General features: G+C 42.4%; 3 protein-coding genes across 3 annotated transcripts; 2 read left to right on the top strand and 1 right to left on the bottom strand.

The window, feature by feature from the left end:
- Positions 1 to 505: 505 nt before the first annotated feature.
- Positions 506 to 6,143, top strand: LOC129456158 (low choriolytic enzyme-like). Its single transcript, XM_055230044.1, has 9 exons — positions 506 to 595; positions 4,264 to 4,338; positions 4,444 to 4,453; positions 4,529 to 4,573; positions 4,643 to 4,798; positions 4,871 to 4,991; positions 5,346 to 5,524; positions 5,604 to 5,685; positions 5,990 to 6,143. The coding sequence occupies exons 1-9, from the start codon at positions 506 to 508 to the stop codon at positions 6,141 to 6,143; spliced, it is 912 nt and encodes a 303-aa protein (XP_055086019.1).
- A 965-nt stretch (positions 6,144 to 7,108) lies between these two features.
- LOC117393751 (hatching enzyme 1.2-like) lies at positions 7,109 to 15,707 on the top strand. Its single transcript, XM_033991751.2, has 7 exons — positions 7,109 to 7,208; positions 8,210 to 8,287; positions 8,358 to 8,513; positions 10,154 to 10,274; positions 13,410 to 13,588; positions 14,578 to 14,659; positions 15,480 to 15,707. Exons 1-7 carry the CDS (start codon positions 7,145 to 7,147, stop codon positions 15,703 to 15,705), a joined length of 906 nt encoding a protein of 301 aa, XP_033847642.1. The 5' UTR covers positions 7,109 to 7,144; the 3' UTR covers positions 15,706 to 15,707.
- fadd (Fas (tnfrsf6)-associated via death domain) lies at positions 15,707 to 19,873 on the bottom strand. The gene is made up of 2 exons (XM_033991756.2): positions 19,463 to 19,873; positions 15,707 to 16,808 (listed from the first exon to the last, which is right to left on the bottom strand). Exons 1-2 carry the CDS (start codon positions 19,761 to 19,763, stop codon positions 16,498 to 16,500), a joined length of 612 nt encoding a protein of 203 aa, XP_033847647.1. The 5' UTR covers positions 19,764 to 19,873; the 3' UTR covers positions 15,707 to 16,497.
- Positions 19,874 to 21,708: the final 1,835 nt, after the last annotated feature.

Below are 21,708 nucleotides of genomic sequence, written 5' to 3'. Positions count from 1 at the left end.
GCCATATTTATCTGCCACGTGTAGAAGGCTTGTCCGTGAAAGTAAAACCTACATTATTCCGTTACATTATTGTTATTATACAGTGTTATCTTCATTTTAGATGTCAAAAAGTATTTGCGGCTCCCAGTGTTTTATTTTATGTGGAAAGTGGGTCCAAATGGCTCTTTGCGTGTTAAAGGCCGACCCCTGCTCTGTTTCCTTTCTGTTTCTTTATCTTAAAAACTGCATCATATCCATTTCATGATGCGCAAAATGATCGTTCAAAATCAAAACTAGTGAATTCTTCAGAGCAGAATCTTTCCCCACGTCTGTCTCACTTTTACGTTTACAGCTAGAGAGCGCCCCCCAGGGGCCGTTATCCAGTAAAATTCCATATATAAGCCGCACTGCTGTAAAAGCCGCAGGGTTCAAAGCGTGGAAAAAAAGTAGCGGCTTATAATCCGAAATTTACGATAGAACATGGATTGACATACAAGGAGGTAACAGGTTATGGCAAAATAGGTAAATGGAAAGCAAGCTTGCGGTCAACAAAAATTACGGCTACCCAGCCCTGACTCACTACGCTGTGCCCCAAGCAAGTCTCGCCTTTTCACACGTACGTGCACGCGCACCTGCCCATGTGAGCCCCGCCCCCTTGGCTCTCAACCAATCGCACATACACACACAGCAAACACACTGTGCACCCCTCTACCTGTCTCCTACAGCAGTTTTAGTTAAGCTGCCTTAGGAGCAGCTTTGGGGGAAGTATGGTAACCTGAGACTAACCTCTGTTTCCTTCTACTTTCCTTGTCAAATACATTCACTATTCAGTTCACCTGGAGTTCATTTATTGCTATTCACATGTTGTTCCACTCCCCTCTGGAGAGTGCAACTGTTTCAGATGCCTGGCCGCTGACCACCCGGTGATCACTGGACCCTAGATGCTCCTCTTACGCCCTGATCCTGTTCCATGGACCTGGATCATCCCTTCCCTCACCTGGCTGAATGACCCAATACCTGGCTAAAATGACCCCTACCCCACCGTGGAGCCTCCCTCTGGCCCTTAGTTGTGTGGCTCTGTCCCTCCAGATTTGAACTCCATCTAGAAATGGATGCACATTAGTCCTGAACACATCCACAGCTCCCTGTCCATGGGAGTGGATCTCTCCTTCGCTGTGGTTCTCGAACGAGGTTTCTCTTTTTCCCCCACTGTTTTTTTTTTTTTTTTTTTCCTTGCTGAGAAGGAAGGTCTAAGGACAGGAAATATTCTGAGACAGTTATCCATTTGCTTGTTTTCTGATTATTAATTGGCTTGTCTGTTATTGACCAGTGTTGGTTTCATTGTTGATTTTCTAACATCCTGTTGGTTAAATCAGTTCTCATGTTCAGTCTTAAGAGGAAACTGCTGTTGTGATTTTGAGCTTTACAAAAATAAATTGAATTGAATGTCAGTCTTTATGTCTGGTATGGCATTTCAGTAGCTAAGTGCTAACTAAAGTGAAAGAACAAAAAGTATCCTCAAAACAAACACATTTGCAACACTTACTGCTCAGGTGGGCCACCTCTCAGAGCCCAAGTCTTCACAAATAACATCCTTTTTAATCCTGACTGTATTGCTGTATTATATGTAACTCCCCACTCAAGACAAATATATTAAAATAATCTAATAGATTGGACCAAGCGCTAGGTTCACAAGGCTACAATAAAAATAAGACTAGAGTGACTGTAAATGAAATGGCAGGAGACAGAAATGAGCAATGAAGGTTTAGTTAATTAGAAAATTAAATTAAATGAAATGGTTAAACTAACAGCCGGCAACTGTTACATTCACTTATAAATCAATATAAATCAGGAAAAACAAGTCCTACTGAGCTCAGTGGTATTTCAGTCATTCAGTCACAGTCAATTCTCCAAAAAGGAAAGTTCCTCATTGCGGTAGTTTGAGTTGTTACCACGTGATTATCAACAAGAAGAATAGAGAAAGTTGCCATTCTACTTTGACAGTTCAGGTTCTGGGACAGGCCATCTCCTCTGAGTCTGAATCATCACCAACCACACAAAACCCAGCCTGCAGAACAATGTGCACAGCTGGTTAAAAGTCCATTTCCATTCTCTAATCTTTGTAGTAGTAGCTAAAGCTTTGTTTCTTTTTCTCTCAAAGTATCAAGTCAACAATATCAGTAACAAACGTGCATGTTTTAAACTCAAAATATCATTGTCGCACATGAAATTGTTTTTTGTTTTTTACAAATACAGTAATAATAAACTGAATTGCTTCTTTAATCTTAACTCATTAACCATGTGACTTGTGCTTAATATTTTTATCCAGTTGAATTATTAAACCTCAACTCGTTTAGCATTACATTACATGCTTTTGCATAAAGCATCTACATGTGCATTTAGCATCAAATAAACATCGTATTTCACTCGGAATAGCGCAAAATTAAGTAAAAGTACAGTGACATTTGTTGTCAACTTAATTGTTGCTTTAAAATACCGAAAAAAAAGCACACATACGTTTTATATTGACCTTAAGCAGTAGTTTACCACTCGCGATTAGCATTAGCATCACGTTAGCATCACGTTAGCATCACGTTAGCGTCACGTTAGCGTCACGTTAGCGTCACGTTAGCATCACGTTAGCCTCACGTTAGCCTCACGTTAGCATCACGTTAGCATCACGTTAGCATCACGTTAGCTTCACATTAGCTTGTAATGGCCACATTTTCACTCACCAAGATGATGGTTTTGCATGAACATGCAAACTGTCACGGCCGCTCTGGTTCACTCAGGGAATCAACTTAAAATAGAATAAACAATTTCCCAATTAGAATTATAATTTTGTACCATATTTACATCAAAATAATTCAAGGTGCACTCACCAACAATCTGTTAGTTTAGCAATTTAAACAGTTCATCAACCAGCCTCTCTCATGTGTCCAAAGCGTAAAAAAACGAAAAACTAAGGTGAACCTGACGTCACATCTGAAGGAGGTGGGACTTAATCACTTTCGACAAATAAGAAAGTCATTATCAGCCAACGTCACAGATAAAACAGGAAGTCAAAAGCACAAGTGAGAGGATCACACTTCCTTTTACAAAAATAAAAGTTTGCAAAATAAAATGAGTGCGTTCACATTAGGAGAGAAATAAGGCACGTTTTCTCCACTGGGTTACATATATTCTTTTTGTATAAATATAACACCATGTTGCCAGCAGCAGTGCATGAGTCCTCTGTCTCCTCTCTCTTCTACACACTGACACTACAGTCAGAAGTTTAGTTCAGACTACTAGAGCATCTAAAACCAGCGCTGCTTCAGTCAGAGTGCACTGGTGAACAAATAAGAGCGTCACTCTGGGGTTGATACATTCAGGTGCACTATGGCATCACAGACAGACAAACCACTCCAATGATAAACATTGATACAATGCCACATATTAAGGCATTAATCTGTCTGTAAATTGGATTAAATGGCTGTATTTGAAAGTCATAATGCAGGATAACATATCGACGTGGACTACTGGCAGATCAGCTATATTTTGGCTGATAGCTGATATCTCTAAAAATAGCCATATCAGCTGACAATATTCAACACATGTGGAACCTTATTTCTGAGAATCTAGTCACCCATTTGTGAATGTAAACCAGAGTTCCTCACTCTGTTCTAAAGGAACATACGGAGTGCCAAAGTGTTCTGTTCTTAGTCCAGTCCTGTTCCCACTTTATATATTGCTGTTTGGCAATATCAGAAAACATAGCATCATCTTCCATTGCTATGCTGATGACACACAGTTGTATTATTGATGAAACCAGGATGACACTTAATTATCTGTTTCTTAACATTAACAAAACAGAGGTCATTGTACTAGGTACTCATCTACTTACATTATTTTGAAATAACAGTATTCTTACTTGAGCATAATTTTTAGCTACTTAACCCAGAGGTCAGAGGTGCACACCGTCCCATCCAGTCAGGCGCACATGTATGTAAGCAGATATCCTCTGCGGTTCATTTTTGATGTACCATCTTCTCACTGACTGTAGAGAAAATGACAGCTGTTTGACATGTTTACCTTACAGTAAGTCAGATGCAATTTTATAAGTTTTTCCCAGCGATAATCTACTGTACATGTGACCTCCACGCAGCAGGAGGGAGAGCCTGTATAAAAAGGGCACAGAGCTCAGTGTCTGTGGGTTAGGATCTTATGGTAAGCTCTTGTATTTTACTAAGTGTCAGTCCAGACCTTTGCTCTTCAACTCAATGGAACATCATGTCTTCACAGGTCTCCAGGATGTCTCCTACGAGGTTCTCCGTGCTGGCTCTGCTGCTGCTCTCGGCCTACTGCTGGGCTGAGGAGGTGCACTTTTTGTTACTATATATAAATAGCTCCAAATCTGCATAGTTTAACTTCTTTTCTTTTTTTCCCTGATAATAATGCTATATTTGGGCCTCAACTGGATAGTCAGGTACAAGTCACTTCAATTATACATACAAAAAACATTGTTTGGGAATTGCAGAATATTGCTTCATTTTCATATTATTTGCAGAACTGTCTGCATCTGAACTTCTAGAGAAAGCCAACGCCAACATCGGTAAGCTCCTCTCTTAGGATATTAAATTCAATAGCTACAGTACATCTTATTGACTCCCTGTGGCTCCAGTGCGTCGTGAAGGCGAACCCATCCTGATCGAGGGAGACATTGCCATCGACAACGAGGCTGAGAGGAACGCTGACCCCTGCACCTCCAGAGGCTGCAAGTGGGGCAAAAACACAGATGGAAAGGTTTACGTCCCCTACTCCATCTCCAATAACTACTGTGAGGACTATAAAAGTACAGCAGAAAAACAATGAGCACTGAATCAGATAACATCTGCTGGTGTCCTCTCAGCTTCTCGGGAAAAGTCCATCATCACTCGTGGTCTGGAGTCCTTCTCCTCTTTCTCCTGCATCCGCTTCAGACCAAGCAGAAGCTCTGACCGCGACTGGCTGAGCATCGAGTCTCAGAGCGGGTAAAATAAAACCACTCACCATCACCAAACATTCACTGTATTTGTGTGATGAGAGAAAACCCCTACTTCTGTAGACAGAGCTGCCCTGTGGTAAACTAATGGAATCAAGGCTGCAAATCTATGCCATCAAACCCTTTGACCCCCAACAACACACACACACATAAAAAGATAAAGTGTGTGAACTTTCCTGCTCAAGGACAATATGGACTGGTACTACTGATCTACGGTCAAACCTGACAGTCAGTAAAATTTCTGAAGTTAAGCCTGTGGCTTATTTGACCTCTTAATTTTGCCATAAAACCAGACATTAGACACATTCAAAATTGTGTGAATGTGATGTGCTCTTGTCTGCAGCTGCTGGTCATTCGTGGGCCGCCGTGGGAGAAAGCAGGTGGTGTCTCTGTCCCGTAGAGGTTGTCTTTACCATCAGACCGTCCAGCACGAGCTGCTCCACGCTCTGGGCTTCAACCATGAGCAGACCCGGTCCGACAGGGACAACCACATCAAGGTCCTGCTGCAGAACGTCGTGTCTGGTACTGGCCTCCAGATGATGCCCCTGTTTTGTCTGTATGTCTGTCCTCCAATGATACAGACCACATTTGTTTTTTATAGATAAACATCACAACTTCAGAAAGATCGCCACTCTGAACCAGGGCACTCCCTATGACTACGGCTCTGTCATGCAGTACCACAGGTAAGCACAGAGACACCAGGTACATTCTGGCTCAGCTGCATTCAGGATACAGATGGCTCCTGAACTCATACTGGACACTAACGTAATCATCACATAAAACACAGCATCTCTTCAAGAGCGCCACCACCTCTCCCTGTGGGATCTCTATAGATAGAGCTCATAAGAGCAGCAAACTTCCTGGGACTAACTTAGAAGTCAATGACAAAAGAAAGCTCGAGTTACAACAACAGCACAGCCATATTGTCATTCTTGAAGCAATAAGAAACTAAGAAACTTGGATGTAACTCTTTCTTGTATTTTACAGGACTGCTTTCTCCAAAAACGGTAAGCCCACCATGGTCCCCATCCCCAATTCCAATGTCAATCTGGGAGGAGCTAAGGAGATGAGCGCCAATGACAAGAAGAGACTCAACACTCTGTACAAGTGCTGTGAGTGTCACCCCTTTATTGAGAGTTAGGGTTCCACTACAGCTCCATATGCCTCTGTTATATTTCAGAAAGAAGAGACCCACTCAGACTGGTGAAGCTTCAAGCCAGCAGACGATTGGTCACTGTGGCTTCTGAAACTACAGTAAAGAACTACGAAAAGAGTTTAAATAAAAACATGAACAATCCAGCCCTGTTATTATTTCTATTTTTTGTTATAAATATATATACTTAGATGGAAGACCACTGTGAATACCAGTTGCTGGGGCATAATGTCCTGGCCTTAGGCAAGACACTTCACCTAAATTGCTGCATGTGTGAGTGTTGGTGGTGGTTGGAGGGGCCGATGGCACAGATCAGTCTATCACAGGGCTATAATAGCACCCCCAGTGTGGAGTCAATGAATAACACACTGTAAAATAACTTTGGATATCTTGAAAGGCACTATATAAATCGAATGGTTAATTTAATCAAAACACAAAATTCTGCATTTATTTCATGAAATAAAACGATTGTCACATATTTAATTTGTCAAATCATAACTACTGTTGAACAAACTTTAAGCCATTAGATAATTATGGCTTGTGGAACCAATCTCCATCAAATAATGATAAGGACAACATTTGTGGATCCAAAGTTTTGTATATTTCAATTACACGGGCTCTCCCTTAAAGTTAAATAGAGCCCTGCCCTTCCTTTAAAATTCTGATATTAGAAAAATTTAGACCATGAACACAAGCTATTAAAATGAAAATGTGTTATTTGTGTGTAGTGCGAGCTGCCCTGATCTACACCTGTTCACTTTCACACAAACATTTGCAGTACCTGTGATAAAGGGTGCGGGGTTGATAAATGTGTATTAATAGCTCTTCTAAACTTTAGAAGGACATAAAAGGCCACAGACAGATCATCTCACTTATCTTCACATAAAGGTAAGAGGCTAGTTTCTTTGATTTGATATAATATAAATTCCTAGCACATGTTAAGTCTGTCAGAGTTCAGTCGATTGACACCAGTTCGCACAGGTCTCACCATGATGGTATTCTCCTGGACATTTGTGGCTCTCCTGTTGGTGTCCTCTTCCTGGGCTGAGGAAGGTAAACAATATATTATTTTTTATTTTAAAAAATTACATATATAGAAAATATTTTATGCTAAATAATAATAATAATAATAAAAAAGAGATTTCAATTTTGTAAATTGTAGCCGAGTAAAGTTAAGAGAGCTGGGAGACTATGATGCTGCCTATAGTATAATTTTCACCTTCATAGTCAAACAAATAGTTTAAATAATTATACTGTATGCTTGTGGTGTCAGTAACATACAGAAGTAACTATCTTTAATCTGTAAGTAGTTTTTGATGAATAGAGGCAATAAGTGATATTTTAACAATGTCCCTTTTTAAACACAACTTGTATGACTGTAGGCGGTTACATATTAGCTAGTTATTTTCTTTATGTTAATGTGCATGTGTAATGTGCAATGTGTGTGTGAGGAAGTGTGTGGAGAGGGAAGTCTGGGCCTCCCTGCTCAGGCCGCTGCCTCCATGACCCATCACTGGATAAAGCAGAAGAAAATGGATGGATGTTAATGTGCATTGTGAACTGACTTAAAAACACAAAAATTTTACCATCACATATTTAATCGGAGTATTCACTTATTAACTATTTTCAAACTTGTTCCTGTCTTTTCCTAAGGTCATTTGGATGGTGAGACAATGCTGAGATCACAGTTTACAATAGAGATGCAGTGGATATTCTATCTAGCTCTTGTTTGTGTACACCAGTTGATTCGCACTTGATCACACACCACATCAAAATTAGGACTAGAATGGGACTTCATCTAGAACTAAACCAAGACTACAACAAAACCAAGTTCACATCAGAAGGACAAAAGTGCAGGTATCAATACTAAAAATGTCCCATTCACAGGACAGAAATGAACCTTTCCTGAATATCTTTAGAATGATGTTGAGTTGTATCAGAACAAATATAAGACACATACTGGTATACGCCCATGGACCACTATGGAATTACACAGATATAAGACCACATGGGAATAGAAAAGAAAGTATCATGACATCACTGCTGTCTTGTAGAGGTGACCACCCTGAAAGATGTCAGTTCTAGAGAGCCATCTGTGGGTGAATTGCTGGAGAGAGCCAACAGGAATCGTGGTAAGTATAGATATGCTAAGATCTGATTTGGAACCACTAAATATGATACTGATAAGTGCACCTGTGTTAGTTCCTGATTCTGATGAGCCCACCCTGATCGGAGGAGACATTGCCATTAAATCTGAGGCGGATAGGAACGCTGACCCCTGCACCTCCACAGGCTGTCTGTGGCTCAAGTACAGTGACGGAAATGTCTACATCCCCTACTACATCGCCAACAACTACTGTAAGCACACTCCATTCTACTACATCACCAAAAACAACTATAGCACACTCCATTCTACTACATCACCAAAAACAACTATAAGCACACTCCATTCTACTACATCGCCCTATTGTAAGCACACTCCATACCCCAAAACAACATCAACCACTACTGTAAATACACTCCATCCCCCAATACCTAATATCAACCGAGTGAAAGCCGCATTTCCTTTACACAAAAATAAAATAAGACAACACTGAACAAAAAACATTTTGTTGCTGTTATTTCCCCTCAAGTAACTATAGAACAGTTGCCTGGCAAATCCAGACTGATATCTGTATTTCTTAAATAGATTGATATCAGTCTAGTCCCCACTCTATTGCGTCTCAAGCCCGGCCAAATGTTATTGTCCAATCAGATCATTTAAAAAAATATATATTTTCAGTGACAGATATGAAACAAAGGAAGTCATTGGTTTGGTTGATTTACAAATACATCAAATTTATCTCACCTCAGATGAATAGAATCACCCATTGGTTCTGCAGAAATCCACCATGTTTTTCAGCCCTGTGAGATTTTTCCTTCATTTTTTCCCCCATATGGATGGACTATGCTTGTCCCCAAATGGCTAATCCACCTGTCAATCATGGTCATTGGAAAACAAGAACATTCACTGGTGACCAGACTCACATCTTCTTAGAGTACTGAAGAAGTGTGTTTTCTGGATCTCAGACCAATAGAAGAGCTCTGTACATTCTAATATTATTTTAGGAGACTTTCTGGAGCAACAACGACTGATGGTTGAACTTATATTCGGAAGCCGATATCTGATCCAGCTAATTTTCCAGGATAGGTGCCGATATCCAATACCAGGATTGAAGCGTTGCCTCCCAACTCCATACTCTGAGCACACTACATTTTACTATATCGCATAGTACTACTGTAAGAACATGCAGTGGACCAGTACAGGAGACCAGTACAGGAGACCAGTACAGGAGACTACTGCAGGAGACCACTGCAGGAGACCACTGCAGGAGACCACTGCAGGAGACCAGTGCAGGAGACCAGTACAGGAGACTACTGCAGGAGACCACTGCAGGAGACCACTGCAGGAGACCACTGCAGGAGACCAGTACAGGAGACCAGTACAGGAGACCATTGCAGGAGACCACTGCAGGAGACCACTGCAGGAGACCACTGCAGGAGACCAGTACAGGAGACCAGTACAGGAGACCAGTGCAGGAGACCATTGCAGGAGACCAGTGTAGGAGACCAGTGCAGGAGACCACTGCAGGAGACCACTGCAGGAGACCAGTACAGGAGACCAGTGCAGGAGACCAGTGCAGGAGACCAGTGCAGGAGACCACTGCAGGAGACCACTGCAGGAGACCAGTACAGGAGACCAGTGCAGGAGACCAGTGTAGGAGACCAGTGCAGGAGACCACTGCAGGAGACCACTGCAGGAGACCAGTACAGGAGACCAGTGCAGGAGACCAGTGCAGGAGAGCAGTGCAGGAGACCAGTGCAGGAGACCAACACTGTTTTAGTAACAGTCCTCTTACTTGAGGATATTTTTGGCTCCTTTACTCAGGTCTGGCACAGATTGGGACTACAGTATTGCGTATTATGAAAGTAGGATAACAGACCCTTTGCTTTTGCAGCGGACCGTGAGCGAGCCATCATTGAGCGCGGTCTACAGTCCTTCTCCGCTGTGTCGTGCATCCGCTTTAGACCCTACCAGAATGGAGACCATGAATGGATCAGCATTGAGTCCAGGAACGGGTAAGCAAAACACTATCTGGAACAACAGCATGGTTCACAACATTCTAAACAGCCAATATTTAACATTGAGCTGGAGACAGGTCAGAAATCTTTTACTGTCAGATGTGGAGTTAAATCAAAACGCAAATGCCTTGACCTGGCTGGTGATAGACGTCTCACATAACTGGCAGAAAACTCAACATCTTTGTCAGGAAAAAAAATTGCTTCACTCTAGTATTAAAAAGTAATGTCATTATTCAAAACCAAAAAAGATTTTGTCAGTTGAAAGCCAAAAGTTAATATGCCACATAATGGACACAGTAAGGACTGTGCAAAATGTGTTTATATTAATCGATTACTGAACTAATTAGTAATTGAATCATAATTTTTTTGACTGCAGAGACTCCAACACACACCATGTGCTAAGTGACAAGGTTTGATAACTCAGAGCAGTAATTATATCAAAATGATAAAGAAATGTGTAAAATCATTCTACGAATATGTTCTCAAGTGGCATCTCTTTAGCTTCACATCGTCATCATATATTCATGGGCCTTTCGCTTTCCAAACAAGTCACTGATTATTCATAAAATCATATTTGCCAGATCAGTCAGTTACCAACATAAAAAGATGATTTAACTTTTTAAAGACCTATTTTGCTTTTGTCTGCGCTATAATCTGTGACACCTGTGGATCATTGTTATAATTTGGACATTTTAAATTGCAATATTTATCTAAAATGACTTAACAAAAGAAACAAGTCCGCTGTGTTCAACGGGAGCTGACGTTGCTGTAAATGTCAAAGTCACTGACCCCTATGGATAGCTGCACATTACACTAGCGAGCAGCCCATTTTTTTCCATTTGTACCAAAATGACACAAAGCTGCCAAATCCTACAACCATTAATCACCAATCAAGAAAATAAAATTGGAGTACACAGTAAGTACCAAACCTTGACGTATACCAGGGACTGCAAAAAGGCATGGTTGATTGGCATCATGGTGTTTTAAAAATAAGTGATTAAAGAATACTCAAACATGCACAAATCACTCCAAATACAACTCCGAGTTGAGTTACTATAACAAGGTTAAAAGCTTTAAAAAGTCGATTTTGCACAACAGGCCTGCTTTAAAGAAATTGTACTTTTCAGACAGCATACTTTTACTCGTACCTGAGTAAAAAATTTTCCTTCAAATTACATCAAATTATAAATTGATTATATTCCGACAGTTACTCTTTAAGTTTGTCCTAACGACTGACAGAGGGACCAAAGATTCAGAACTCAGGACAGTTTAACAATATTTATTTACTGATTGTAATACACAAATGAAGGTAGATGGATCAGACAGTTGGGAGTGGGATTGTTTGCAGTAGTCCTTGGGCAGATCGTGGGCAGCAGGGTCAGAGATGAGTTATTCGTACCAGGCAAGGTGAGCTGGGTCGGAGGGTGTGAGGTTTGTGCCGGTCGTAGAGAGCTGAGTCGGGGGCAGAGAAGCTGAGCTGGTCCAGGGAGCGAGATCTGATGAGGAGCAAAAACATCCAACTTAGTGAAAAGCAACAAACGCAAAAACATGAGACTGAGCCAAGCAGAGCTGTACCGTGTGGATACACGGACAATCTGGTGCTGAGTGTTGTTGTTATGTTGTGGTTATGTTTCTGGCAGTCTAGGCACGGTTAATGCATTGCTGCCCTCCACTGGTCAGGAGATTCCATGTTGATTTATACTGCGTGGCAAATATTTGCCTAAAGAAAAAGGACACTAAAGCTGCTCTTCCCTAAATTCTGTAGTAAACCCCAGTTTGTGTTTGAAAACGAGTCACCAACTGAACCCTCTCCTTGGGGGAAGCTCCATGTCCAAATATTGTCCTCAAAGAAAAGTTATTAAGTCCTAACTTAGATAACCCACTGAACATGTCTCTTCTCTGAGCACTATATACTGGACAGTGCAACATGTACCACAGTCTCAGAAACTCCACACCACTCACAACCATCATCATGTTTCCCAATGAGAAACAGCCCACTAGCCAACCCCCAGTGGCCTAATCAGAGGCGTGTCAGTTTAATGTCATCCTGGCGTGAGAGAAAGTGCCTAGAAGTGTCATTAACTGTTGAAATAATGCTATACATCTCTCTCCCTTTTGTTTCACCACCCCACTTTTGCTGCCACTGCTTTTTAATACTGGCCTGTATAACTGAACGACACTCCATCCTACCAAGAGGTTCTCTTTCTGTGAGTTGTATTTCTACCTTCTTTAGACAAGCCTTAGCAAGACTGTCTGCGACATCATTTCCCTCAACACCAACACGAGCTGGACCCATTAAAACCCATCATCAAAAGCAGCTAACTCAAGCTAATAAACCATTATTAGAATTCCATTCACCACGTCAGGACGTCCCTTACTTCCTTCACCCCCTTCCAAGGTCATCAGCGCTGACAGTGAATCAGTGAAAATTACTTAACTTTTGACTCCTACTTCCTCCAGCCACAATGCCCAAAGAATTGCAATCAGTTCAGCAGAAAAAAACAGAAACATCATCTGGGATCTGGTGACTTTGTTGAATACAGAACTGAGGAACCCAAAAGCCAAACCCACTTTATTATGCTCAGGGTCTGTAGATCCATCTGTGTATATTTGGGTGACACCCTCCCACCGGTTCCTGAGATAAACTCACACAGGGCACCAGATTTCCCTTGCAACTACTTTTGGCTAGCGTCTTCATTGCCAGATCAATATCAGGCTCATGCCACAGCCACGGTGGAATCACAGGCCAGTGCACCAGAGCCACAATTTCACTGCTTCTGGTGCTGAGTGTCAGGTCCTGGCTCCCTTTGTCCTCCCCAGGTGCAGCTTGATTAGTGATTAGTTGCAGGTGTGTGTGTGAGAGGAGCCCGAGCTGCCCAGCTCAGGACAAAACACAAGGCCGACTGGGATCCTGACAAAGTTACTCTTTTGAGTAGAAGTTGTTCCCAAATAGTTTTTTACTCTTACTTGAGTAATTTCTTGAATCACTACTTTATACTTTTATTTGAGTAATATTATTTTTAAGTAATGTTGTTACTTTTTGGCTACTCTACCACCTCTGCTACAGAGAATAAAACATGTGAAAGTCATGAAAAACTGTAGCCCAGCCTGTGTGTGTGCACGTGTGTGCAGGTGCTACTCGTACGTGGGCCGCCAAGGCGGAGCTCAGACGCTGTCTCTGGACCGTAGAGGATGTCTGTACCACAGCACTGTCCAGCACGAGCTGCTCCACGCTCTGGGCTTTAACCACGAGCAGACCCGCTCTGACAGGGACCAGCACATCAAAGTGCACTGGGAGAACATCATGGACGGTCAGACTCATCACTAGGTCACCTCATTTTCAAGTATGATATATTTGTACAGGAATATGTCACATGATAAAACTAAATCTACTTTAAACCACTGACACCGTAACCCTAAAGCAGAATAATACAGAAACATTTTCTGCAATATGTGGCTAGGAATAAATAAATCGCACTATTAAACACTTGGTCACATTTTTATATATTTTTCCAGATTCAAGGCTCAAAACGCTTTACATTAAGGAACCATTCACACACACATGCACACACACCCCCTCAGACAGATATTCACACAAACTCACACATTCACTCACACATATCCCCCCCCCCCCACACACACCCACACACATTCACTCACACACATTCACTCACACATATTCACCCCCCCCCCCCACACCCACACACATTCACTCACACATATTCACACTCACTCACACACACATGCACACACATTCACTCAGACAGATATTCACACAAACTCACACACACATTCACTCACACATATTCACCCCCCCCCCCACACACACATTCACTCACACATATTCACACTCACACACATTCACACCAACTCACACACATATTCACACACACACTCACACACACACACACCCCCTCAGACACATATTCACACACCCCCTCACTCACTCACACACACCCCCACACACATCAATATGCACAGACACTGGGGGGGTTAGTGTCTTGCCAAAGGAAAGTGGATCTGGCTGCTCAACCCATGATGTTTATGTTGAGTGGGATTTGAACCACCACCTGAGCCACTGTTGTACAGATGTTAATCATTCAAACAACCATAGTTCAAATTATATCATTTAGGCCTAAAACATATTGTTCTTTAATATTTTGAGTGATTAGTTGATACAGTGACTCTCAGGCTGACACCTCACACACCTCACACACCTCACACACCTCACACACCTCACACACCTCACACACCTCACACACCTGTTGTTGCTCCTGGACTCACCTGTGGCTCTTCACAGGGATGGCCTATAACTTCGACATCATCGATACGCTGAACCAGGGCACTCCGTACGACTACGGCTCTGTGATGCAGTACGAGAGGTACTCCCAGTACACCACACAAACATGCTTAACTTGAGGATTTGGGCATAGTCACACTGCCATTAAAAATGTTGTGCGTGATGAGTTTAAGGCGATTTTAGTGCGTTGGTTTATCAGAGTTCACACTCTACGGCGCCGTCTTGACCAGGTCACATGATCTCCACACTCCCAGGATTTTAGACTTTAAAAACAATGGATTTGTACGTTTATATTCACCTTTAGCATAAATATGAACAGAATGTTCTCAAACATCTTACAGCGAAGAGGGGGGCTGGATGGTCACTAAAAGCTTTTGAGAAAAAAAAAAATTAAATCCAGTTGACCTAAAAATATATAAAATATATCCATAAAACACACAAGGTCTGTGTAGTGGGAATTTTATATTATCAACATGTGTTTTAATTATGTCATCAGTATTTATCTAAATCTAATCTGTAAAGAACTTCATACTGTGGCAGATATTCAGTGTAGAACGATTAGAACTGTTGCTATAGTAATTAACAATAACCTGAATACTATATATTGAATATTATTTTAAGACATAACCGTTTTATCACTAACCCATCAGTGTAGTCACATTTTGTGCTGTGTCGTCTTTACAGTAAAGTCAAGTCCAATGAAGTTTACTCCATGTACTACAACATACGTCTTTACTAAGGCCAATGGTTGATAGAAACATAAATCTGTGTTTAGAACAGTGCACATGTGAGCGGCGCACATGTGAACGGTGCACATGTGAGCGGCGCACATGTGCACGGCGCACATGTGAACAGTGAATGTGAACGGTGCACATGTGAACGGTGCACATGTGCTGGTGCAGGTACGCTTTCTCCAAGAACAATTTGCCCACAATGGAGCCCGTTCCTGACCCCAACGTGATCTTTGGTGAGGCCACTGAGATGAGCCAGAATGACATCACCCGCCTCAACAGGCTCTACCAGTGCTGTGAGTACTGTCCCCATGTGTCCCCATGTGTCCCCATGTGCACCTGCATGTGCCTATGTGTACAGACCAAATCAACCACGGGCCATGTAGAGCACACGTAGGGCACATGTAGAGCATATGCACTAACATCTTTTCTGAATGTTTTTACACAGAGACAGCACGGGGAACTGATGGATCACAGCAAGAACTTTGGTGAATAAAAGTGTCAATAAAAATGAACAGAGATTCCTGACTTTTCAATAAATCAATATTCAGAGAAATGCAGTCAGGTTCTGGTCACTAAAAATGACCAACAGAAAAACTTTGATTTCAAACTCCTACAGAAATATGTAAAATGATGTAATAGGTATAAACATTATAAGGCACTAGCACATATTCTATCAAGTGTAAGGTCTATAAACAAAACAATTAAAATGATACCACCAATAAGACTAAAAATCAAATGAGCACACACATCTAATGCAATCTTCAAAATAAAGCTCTAAAGTGAGATTTCTGCACTTTTGTGATTAACTGTATGGTCCATTCATGTTTTGTGCAAAGCCTCGGCCTCTAACCCTCACCCTACAGAGGAGGACCTCATATCGTCTGTTAAATACGCAGCACCCAGCTTGGTTTTCTTCTTAGTCACAAAGACTGTTATAATAAATAAGTCATTTTCCCTGAATCCTTATAGGACCGAACATGGGTTTTCAGGAGTCGAGCCACAGTGATTTAAGAGTTTCATGTTTTAAATGTGGCACAGAGTGTGGTCAGGCTGCCCTCCATTGTTCAGCTGACCCAGTCCCATGATATGAGCTGGTCATAAAGGTAAAGTGACCCTGCAGACCAGAGGCACCAGCAGTTTCACGCTGCAGTTTCTTTGGGTAATGACTGAAAGGACAAGATGGTGGTTACAAAAGGTCAGAATGAGTTTCCTCCACAGGACACTCCTTTAGAGCGTTGAGTCGGTCTTCCACAGTGTCTGCAGTCAGGTTGAGCTGACAGTCCCTCAGCGCTTGGAGCAGGACTTCCACAGTGGCCTGCTCTCCTTTGGTCTTCCTCCATTCTCGCACCAGCTCCACGGCGGTCTCCTCCAGGTCGGTGGGGTACTTCCTGGAGATAGAGGCTAGTTTGACCTCGGTCAGACCCAGCTTTCGGCCCAACTTACGCCAGGAATGACTCAGGTTTTCAGACAGCACTTCTGCCGCATGCTCCAGCTTGTCTGCAAAAAAAGGCAACAGTTAAGAATGAACATAAATATTAAAGTTTGTAACACTTTATATCACCTGCACATAAGTAAAGATGTAGGATTATTCATAATGAACAAATAGTTTATCAAATCAGACCTATTGTGCAAAAAGAGCATAACCATGTTAGAGTTGTCTCACCATTTGCTCATGAAAAGTTGTTTTTGGACTGATTGGTGCATGTTTGAGCAGCTTTAATCGCTCATTTTCACCACCACCGGTACACACCTCTGCTCTGCTCTCACTCCAGTTTTATTTTCTTAAGCGGTGACACATGTAGGATTCAGCAGCATCACATATTCATTTTGGTACAAATAAATAAAAAAATCCACTGCTAGCTAGTGCGATGTGCAGTTATCCATGAGGTGTTGACAACTTCACGGCTCTTGTGGTGACGTCAGCTCCCATTGGGCACCGAGGTTTTCTAATGCGGAAGTCAGCGGATGTGTTTCTTTTATTAAGTCATTTTAGATGAATATTATGATTTTACTGTGTAGATTATAACACAATAAGTACAATAGGTCCACTTTAAAAATGATTCAGGCTTAGGAACTATTTACCTCCTAACTCCAGACCTTAACCCCTTCATTTAGTGCATAATACTGAATCATTCTTCATAAACTATTTGTTCATTATGAATTAAAATAACTATGTAAGATATAGAGTTTAAATTTCATAAAATTGACCTTGCTGTGTCCCCAGATTTTCAATTCAAACTTAGCTTTTACTGATAACTATTCTAATGCTGATTTGATATTCCCTCAGTCGTCCCGGTGTGCAGGTCCATAGTGAAAGAAAAATTCAAATCTGTCACTGGACAAAGAGTTGAAGGAGTGAAGACGTTGCTGCTCGTCCAAGCCTCTTCTTCAGTTCTGGTCAGATTACTGCTGGACACTGCCTTATATCTGAAGGGAGGAGCTAACGACACTGAAGCTAACACATCTGTTTGTTTACAGTTTCTGTTTGAAGGCTCTAGGTGTAATGAGCTACACTAAGTGTGCACTGTGCCTGACTCATACTTAGCATAATCATTCGGGCCCATTCAGACTGGCGACCCCAGTCTGCTGTACATCTCCATCTCAAAGACACTAACTACTCCTTAAAAGACAGTGAGGTTCAGATCTGAGCCAGAGAAAATAAATGGTTTAAGAGGAAAGTTAAAGAAGATATTTTTGTTAGGAAAGACAATCCTTCATGTGTGTGTTCTAAAGTGTTTGAACGCTTAGCAAACAAATTTACAGTGATTCTGACACCTGTGGGTAAAACTATTACTATAAACTATTATACAAAGGCCCCAAACTTGTGTATTTACTACTGCGGTTCAATAATGGTGATCATTTTGATCATTTTAATTTGGAAGGGTCAGAACAAAGGCAATTTTACCAAAATTACCCAGAATTGTAAGGGGTTAAGTAAAAGTATTGAAGTTTAAAAATGTACTTAAAGAGTAAAAAGTAAAAGATTTTGTGCTAATTTTGAGATCTATAATAAAGATTCTAATGTAGTGATTTTGGGGTTTTTTTGTAAATTTTTGTTTGCTCAAACTATGAAGTTGAAAAAATAAATAAATAAATAAACCCTTAACCTCGTTATAAAAAAAAACCTTTTACTTTTCAGGCCTGTTCAAAATGTGGAGGAGTAGAAAGTACAGATAATCAAGTGTACTGAAATGTGTAGGTATCTGTACTTTGCCTTGTGCCATTGCACCGCTACGTGTGTAATCCCGGTGTCTGCGTGTGTGTGTAATCCCGGTGTCTCCGTGTGTGTGTAATCCCGGTGTCTCCGTGTGTGTGTAATCCCGGTGTCTCCGTGTGTGTAATCCCGGTGTCTGCGTGTGTGTAATCCCGGTGTCTCCGTGTGTGTAATCCCGGTGTCTCCGTGTGTGTAATCCCGGTGTCTCCGTGTGTGTAATCCCGGTGTCTCCGTGTGTGTAATCCCGGTGTCTCCGTGTGTGTGTAATCCCGGTGTCTCCGTGTGTGTAATCCCGGTGTCTCCGTGTGTGTGTAATCCCGGTGTCTGCGTGTGTGTGTAATCCCGGTGTCTCCGTGTGTGTGTAATCCCGGTGTCTCCGTGTGTGTGTAATCCCGGTGTCTCCGTGTGTGTGTAATCCCGGTGTCTGCGTGTGTGTAATCCCGGTGTCTGCGTGTGTATAATCCCGGTGTCTCCGTGTGTGTAATCCCGGTGTCTCCGTGTGTGTAATCCCGGTGTCTGCGTGTGTGTGTAATCCCGGAGTCTGCGTGTGTGTAATCCCGGTGTCTGCGTGTGTGTAATCCCGGTGTCTCCGTGTGTGTAATCCCGGTGTCTCCGTGTGTGTAATCCCGGTGTCTCCGTGTGTGTGTAATCCCGGTGTCTCCGTGTGTGTGTAATCCCGGTGTCTCCGTGTGTGTGTAATCCCGGTGTCTCCGTGTGTGTGTAATCCCGGTGTCTCCGTGTGTGTGTAATCCCGGTGTCTGCGTGTGTGTAATCCCGGTGTCTGCGTGTGTGTAATCCCGGTGTCTGCGTGTGTGTAATCCCGGTGAATTCCCGGAAATTCTCGTCAGAGTGTGACGTCATCACCGCTGATAGAGAAGTCAGGACAAGTCCAGGCCACTAAAGACAAAATAATCTGTGTTAAAGTGTAAAAGTTTACCCCTCTGGCCCGGTGCGCCCCCCGGTGCGTCCCCCGGTGCGTCTCCTCTGAAGCTCTGTAGTTTGTCTCTCAGGTCCTGGCGCTGGACCTCCGTCAGCAGGCGGCTGAGGTACTCGGTGTTGTCGGGCCCGAGTTTGGCTCTCTGCATGAGCATCTGGAACAGTTTGATGCCCGTGTCGACCTTCTCTTGGTCCCGTTTGCGGATGACGTCTCCGCAGAGGAACTTTAAAGACTCGAGCTGCTCTTTGGAGAGATGACTGGAGATGTCCAGTAACAGAGTGTTAAAGGCTAAAGAGCTCATGTCTGCGGCTCAGGCGGTGACACCAGTGAGTCTGAAACGACGATCAAACCGACCAACAGGAAGCGGCGTGCGCCCGTGGCACGCGCTCTTCCTCTTCCGCGTTGGCTGCTGACGTCACACTGAACTATCACTTTTTATTTCTCTTAAAGCTACAGCCTGTGTAACTTGGAGCACACACCTCACTCCTCTTCCTGCATCTGTCTCCACGGAGAATGTTACGGTTTAACTTTCTGTTTCCATGGAATCGTGCAGCTGATGGTTCAATTCCAAAAGGGCACAGAGCCTACTGTAGGTCTGTTTTTAACTACACATTTGGCAGCTCTAGGCCTACTTGACTACCTGTAATGGCCTACTCGGATACCTGTAATAGGCTACAGCCATGTACGTGTACTTTTACTCGAGTACAGTTGAAGCAGAAACACATGACGTGCAGTAAAAGGAGAATGTGAGACCAGAGGCTGAATGAGATGTGGTTAAAGAGGAGGTCCTGCTTCAAGAAATAACTGTGGGTCGTTTTGACTCGTGTTGATGTAGTCTGAGAACCCACAGGAGAACCCACAGGAGAACTCATAGGAGAGCCCACAGGAGAACCCACAGGAGAACCCACGGGAGAACCCACAGGAGAACTCACAGGAGAACTCACGGGAGAACCCACGGGAGAACCCACAGGAGAACCCACGGGAGAACCCACGGGAGAGCCCACGGGAGAACCCACAGGAGAACCCACGGGAGAACCCACGGAATAGCCCACAGGAGAACCCACAGGAGAGCCCACAGGAGAACCCACAGGAGAAGCTACAGGAGAACCCACAGGAGAACCCACGGGAGAGCCCACGGGAGAACCCACAGGAGAGCCCACAGGAGAACCCATAGGAGAACTCACAGGAGAACCCACAGGAGAACTCACAGGAGAACTCACAGGAGAACCCACAGGAGAGCCCACATGTCATTTATGTTTAGCCCATAACCCTGAGACCTTTGCCCATTTCACCTCAGTGATTCATGCTCTATGAAGCAGCTCCTCAGATTCAGACACATTTGTGACGTTTCTCAAATGAAAAGAAGCCAAAGTTTAATTAAAATAATGCATCGTTATAAAAGGGTCTCAGTACATTCTCTCTGCAGGAGGGACAATCTTTATGGTTCAATATATGTACAGCAGATGGCAGCGTAATCACACATCCAGTGACTTCCACAAAAGATTCATAAAACACAGTACTTATAATAATAATAATAATAATAATAGTATTCAGTCTTTTGCTGGAGAGGTTCCATAAAGGTAATAGTAGGTTCATAAGGCAACAGAAGAGTAGTTCTGACTGTAACATGTATAGCACAGGGATTAACAAATACATTCAAGACGGTGTTTAGAAAATGGCAGGACACAACGGCTGATGTTTGAAATGTACACAGAGATGTGTCTGCTTGTAAATATAGGAATGTTTCAAATAAGGCCTTTAAATAATGGAACAAACAAAGTTATGGCGTAGAATGGGTTTAAAGGTGAGACTAGTTGTCATATATATGAATGCTCATTTATTTTCTTATTTCCAGCTAAACTGTCAGAAATGAACCTGAAACTAGTGAGATATTTAAATGCCCTGCACCAGATTTTCTTCACATGTTTTTGAGCAGATGTATTGCAAAAGCTCTTGAAGTCAAAATAAGTTTGCTGCTGTTCACTGCCTGCATCCAACTTTACTGTGACTGTCTCTGAAAGTTGTGACATGCTCTCATAAACTCATCATGGTGAATCATTAGGATGTTCTGAAAGCATAAGGTAAGCGAGGAATAACTTAGGACACTGCAAAAATGAACTAGTCAAAACCTGGTACCGCATCTTTAAATCCAACCTTGATAAAATTATTTCAATTCTAATTTATTTTCAAGCCATTTTAACCAAGGACATATATAAATATTTGTTGAATCAAATGTTGTACTTTTT

The sequence above is a fragment of the Periophthalmus magnuspinnatus genome, chromosome 3 (genome assembly GCF_009829125.3).
Source record: "Periophthalmus magnuspinnatus isolate fPerMag1 chromosome 3, fPerMag1.2.pri, whole genome shotgun sequence".
NCBI lineage: Eukaryota > Metazoa > Chordata > Actinopteri > Gobiiformes > Gobiidae > Periophthalmus > Periophthalmus magnuspinnatus.
Note: the sequence above shows the minus strand (reverse complement) of the source record. Positions and strands in the feature narration are given on the sequence as shown.

What these genes read in the sequence shown, in the direction of transcription:
- fadd (XM_033991756.2), bottom strand. Translation starts at nt 19,763, where the DNA reads ATGAGCTCTTTAGCCTTTAACACTCTGTTACTGGACATCTCCAGTCAT. An exon ending in GGGCGCACCGGGCCAGAGGG is followed by an intron (nt 16,809 to 19,462) that starts GTAAACTTTTAC and finishes CTTTTTTTGCAG; the next exon opens with ACAAGCTGGAGCATGCGGCA.
- LOC117393751 (XM_033991751.2), top strand. Translation starts at nt 7,145, where the DNA reads ATGATGGTATTCTCCTGGACATTTGTGGCTCTCCTGTTGGTGTCCTCT. An exon ending in CTACATCGCCAACAACTACT is followed by an intron (nt 8,514 to 10,153) that starts GTAAGCACACTC and finishes TTGCTTTTGCAG; the next exon opens with CGGACCGTGAGCGAGCCATC. An exon ending in AGCATTGAGTCCAGGAACGG is followed by an intron (nt 10,275 to 13,409) that starts GTAAGCAAAACA and finishes ACGTGTGTGCAG; the next exon opens with GTGCTACTCGTACGTGGGCC.
- LOC129456158 (XM_055230044.1), top strand. Translation starts at nt 506, where the DNA reads ATGGAAAGCAAGCTTGCGGTCAACAAAAATTACGGCTACCCAGCCCTG. An exon ending in CAAGTCTCGCCTTTTCACAC is followed by an intron (nt 596 to 4,263) that starts GTACGTGCACGC and finishes ATGTCTTCACAG; the next exon opens with GTCTCCAGGATGTCTCCTAC. An exon ending in GCTGCAGAACGTCGTGTCTG is followed by an intron (nt 5,525 to 5,603) that starts GTACTGGCCTCC and finishes TGTTTTTTATAG; the next exon opens with ATAAACATCACAACTTCAGA.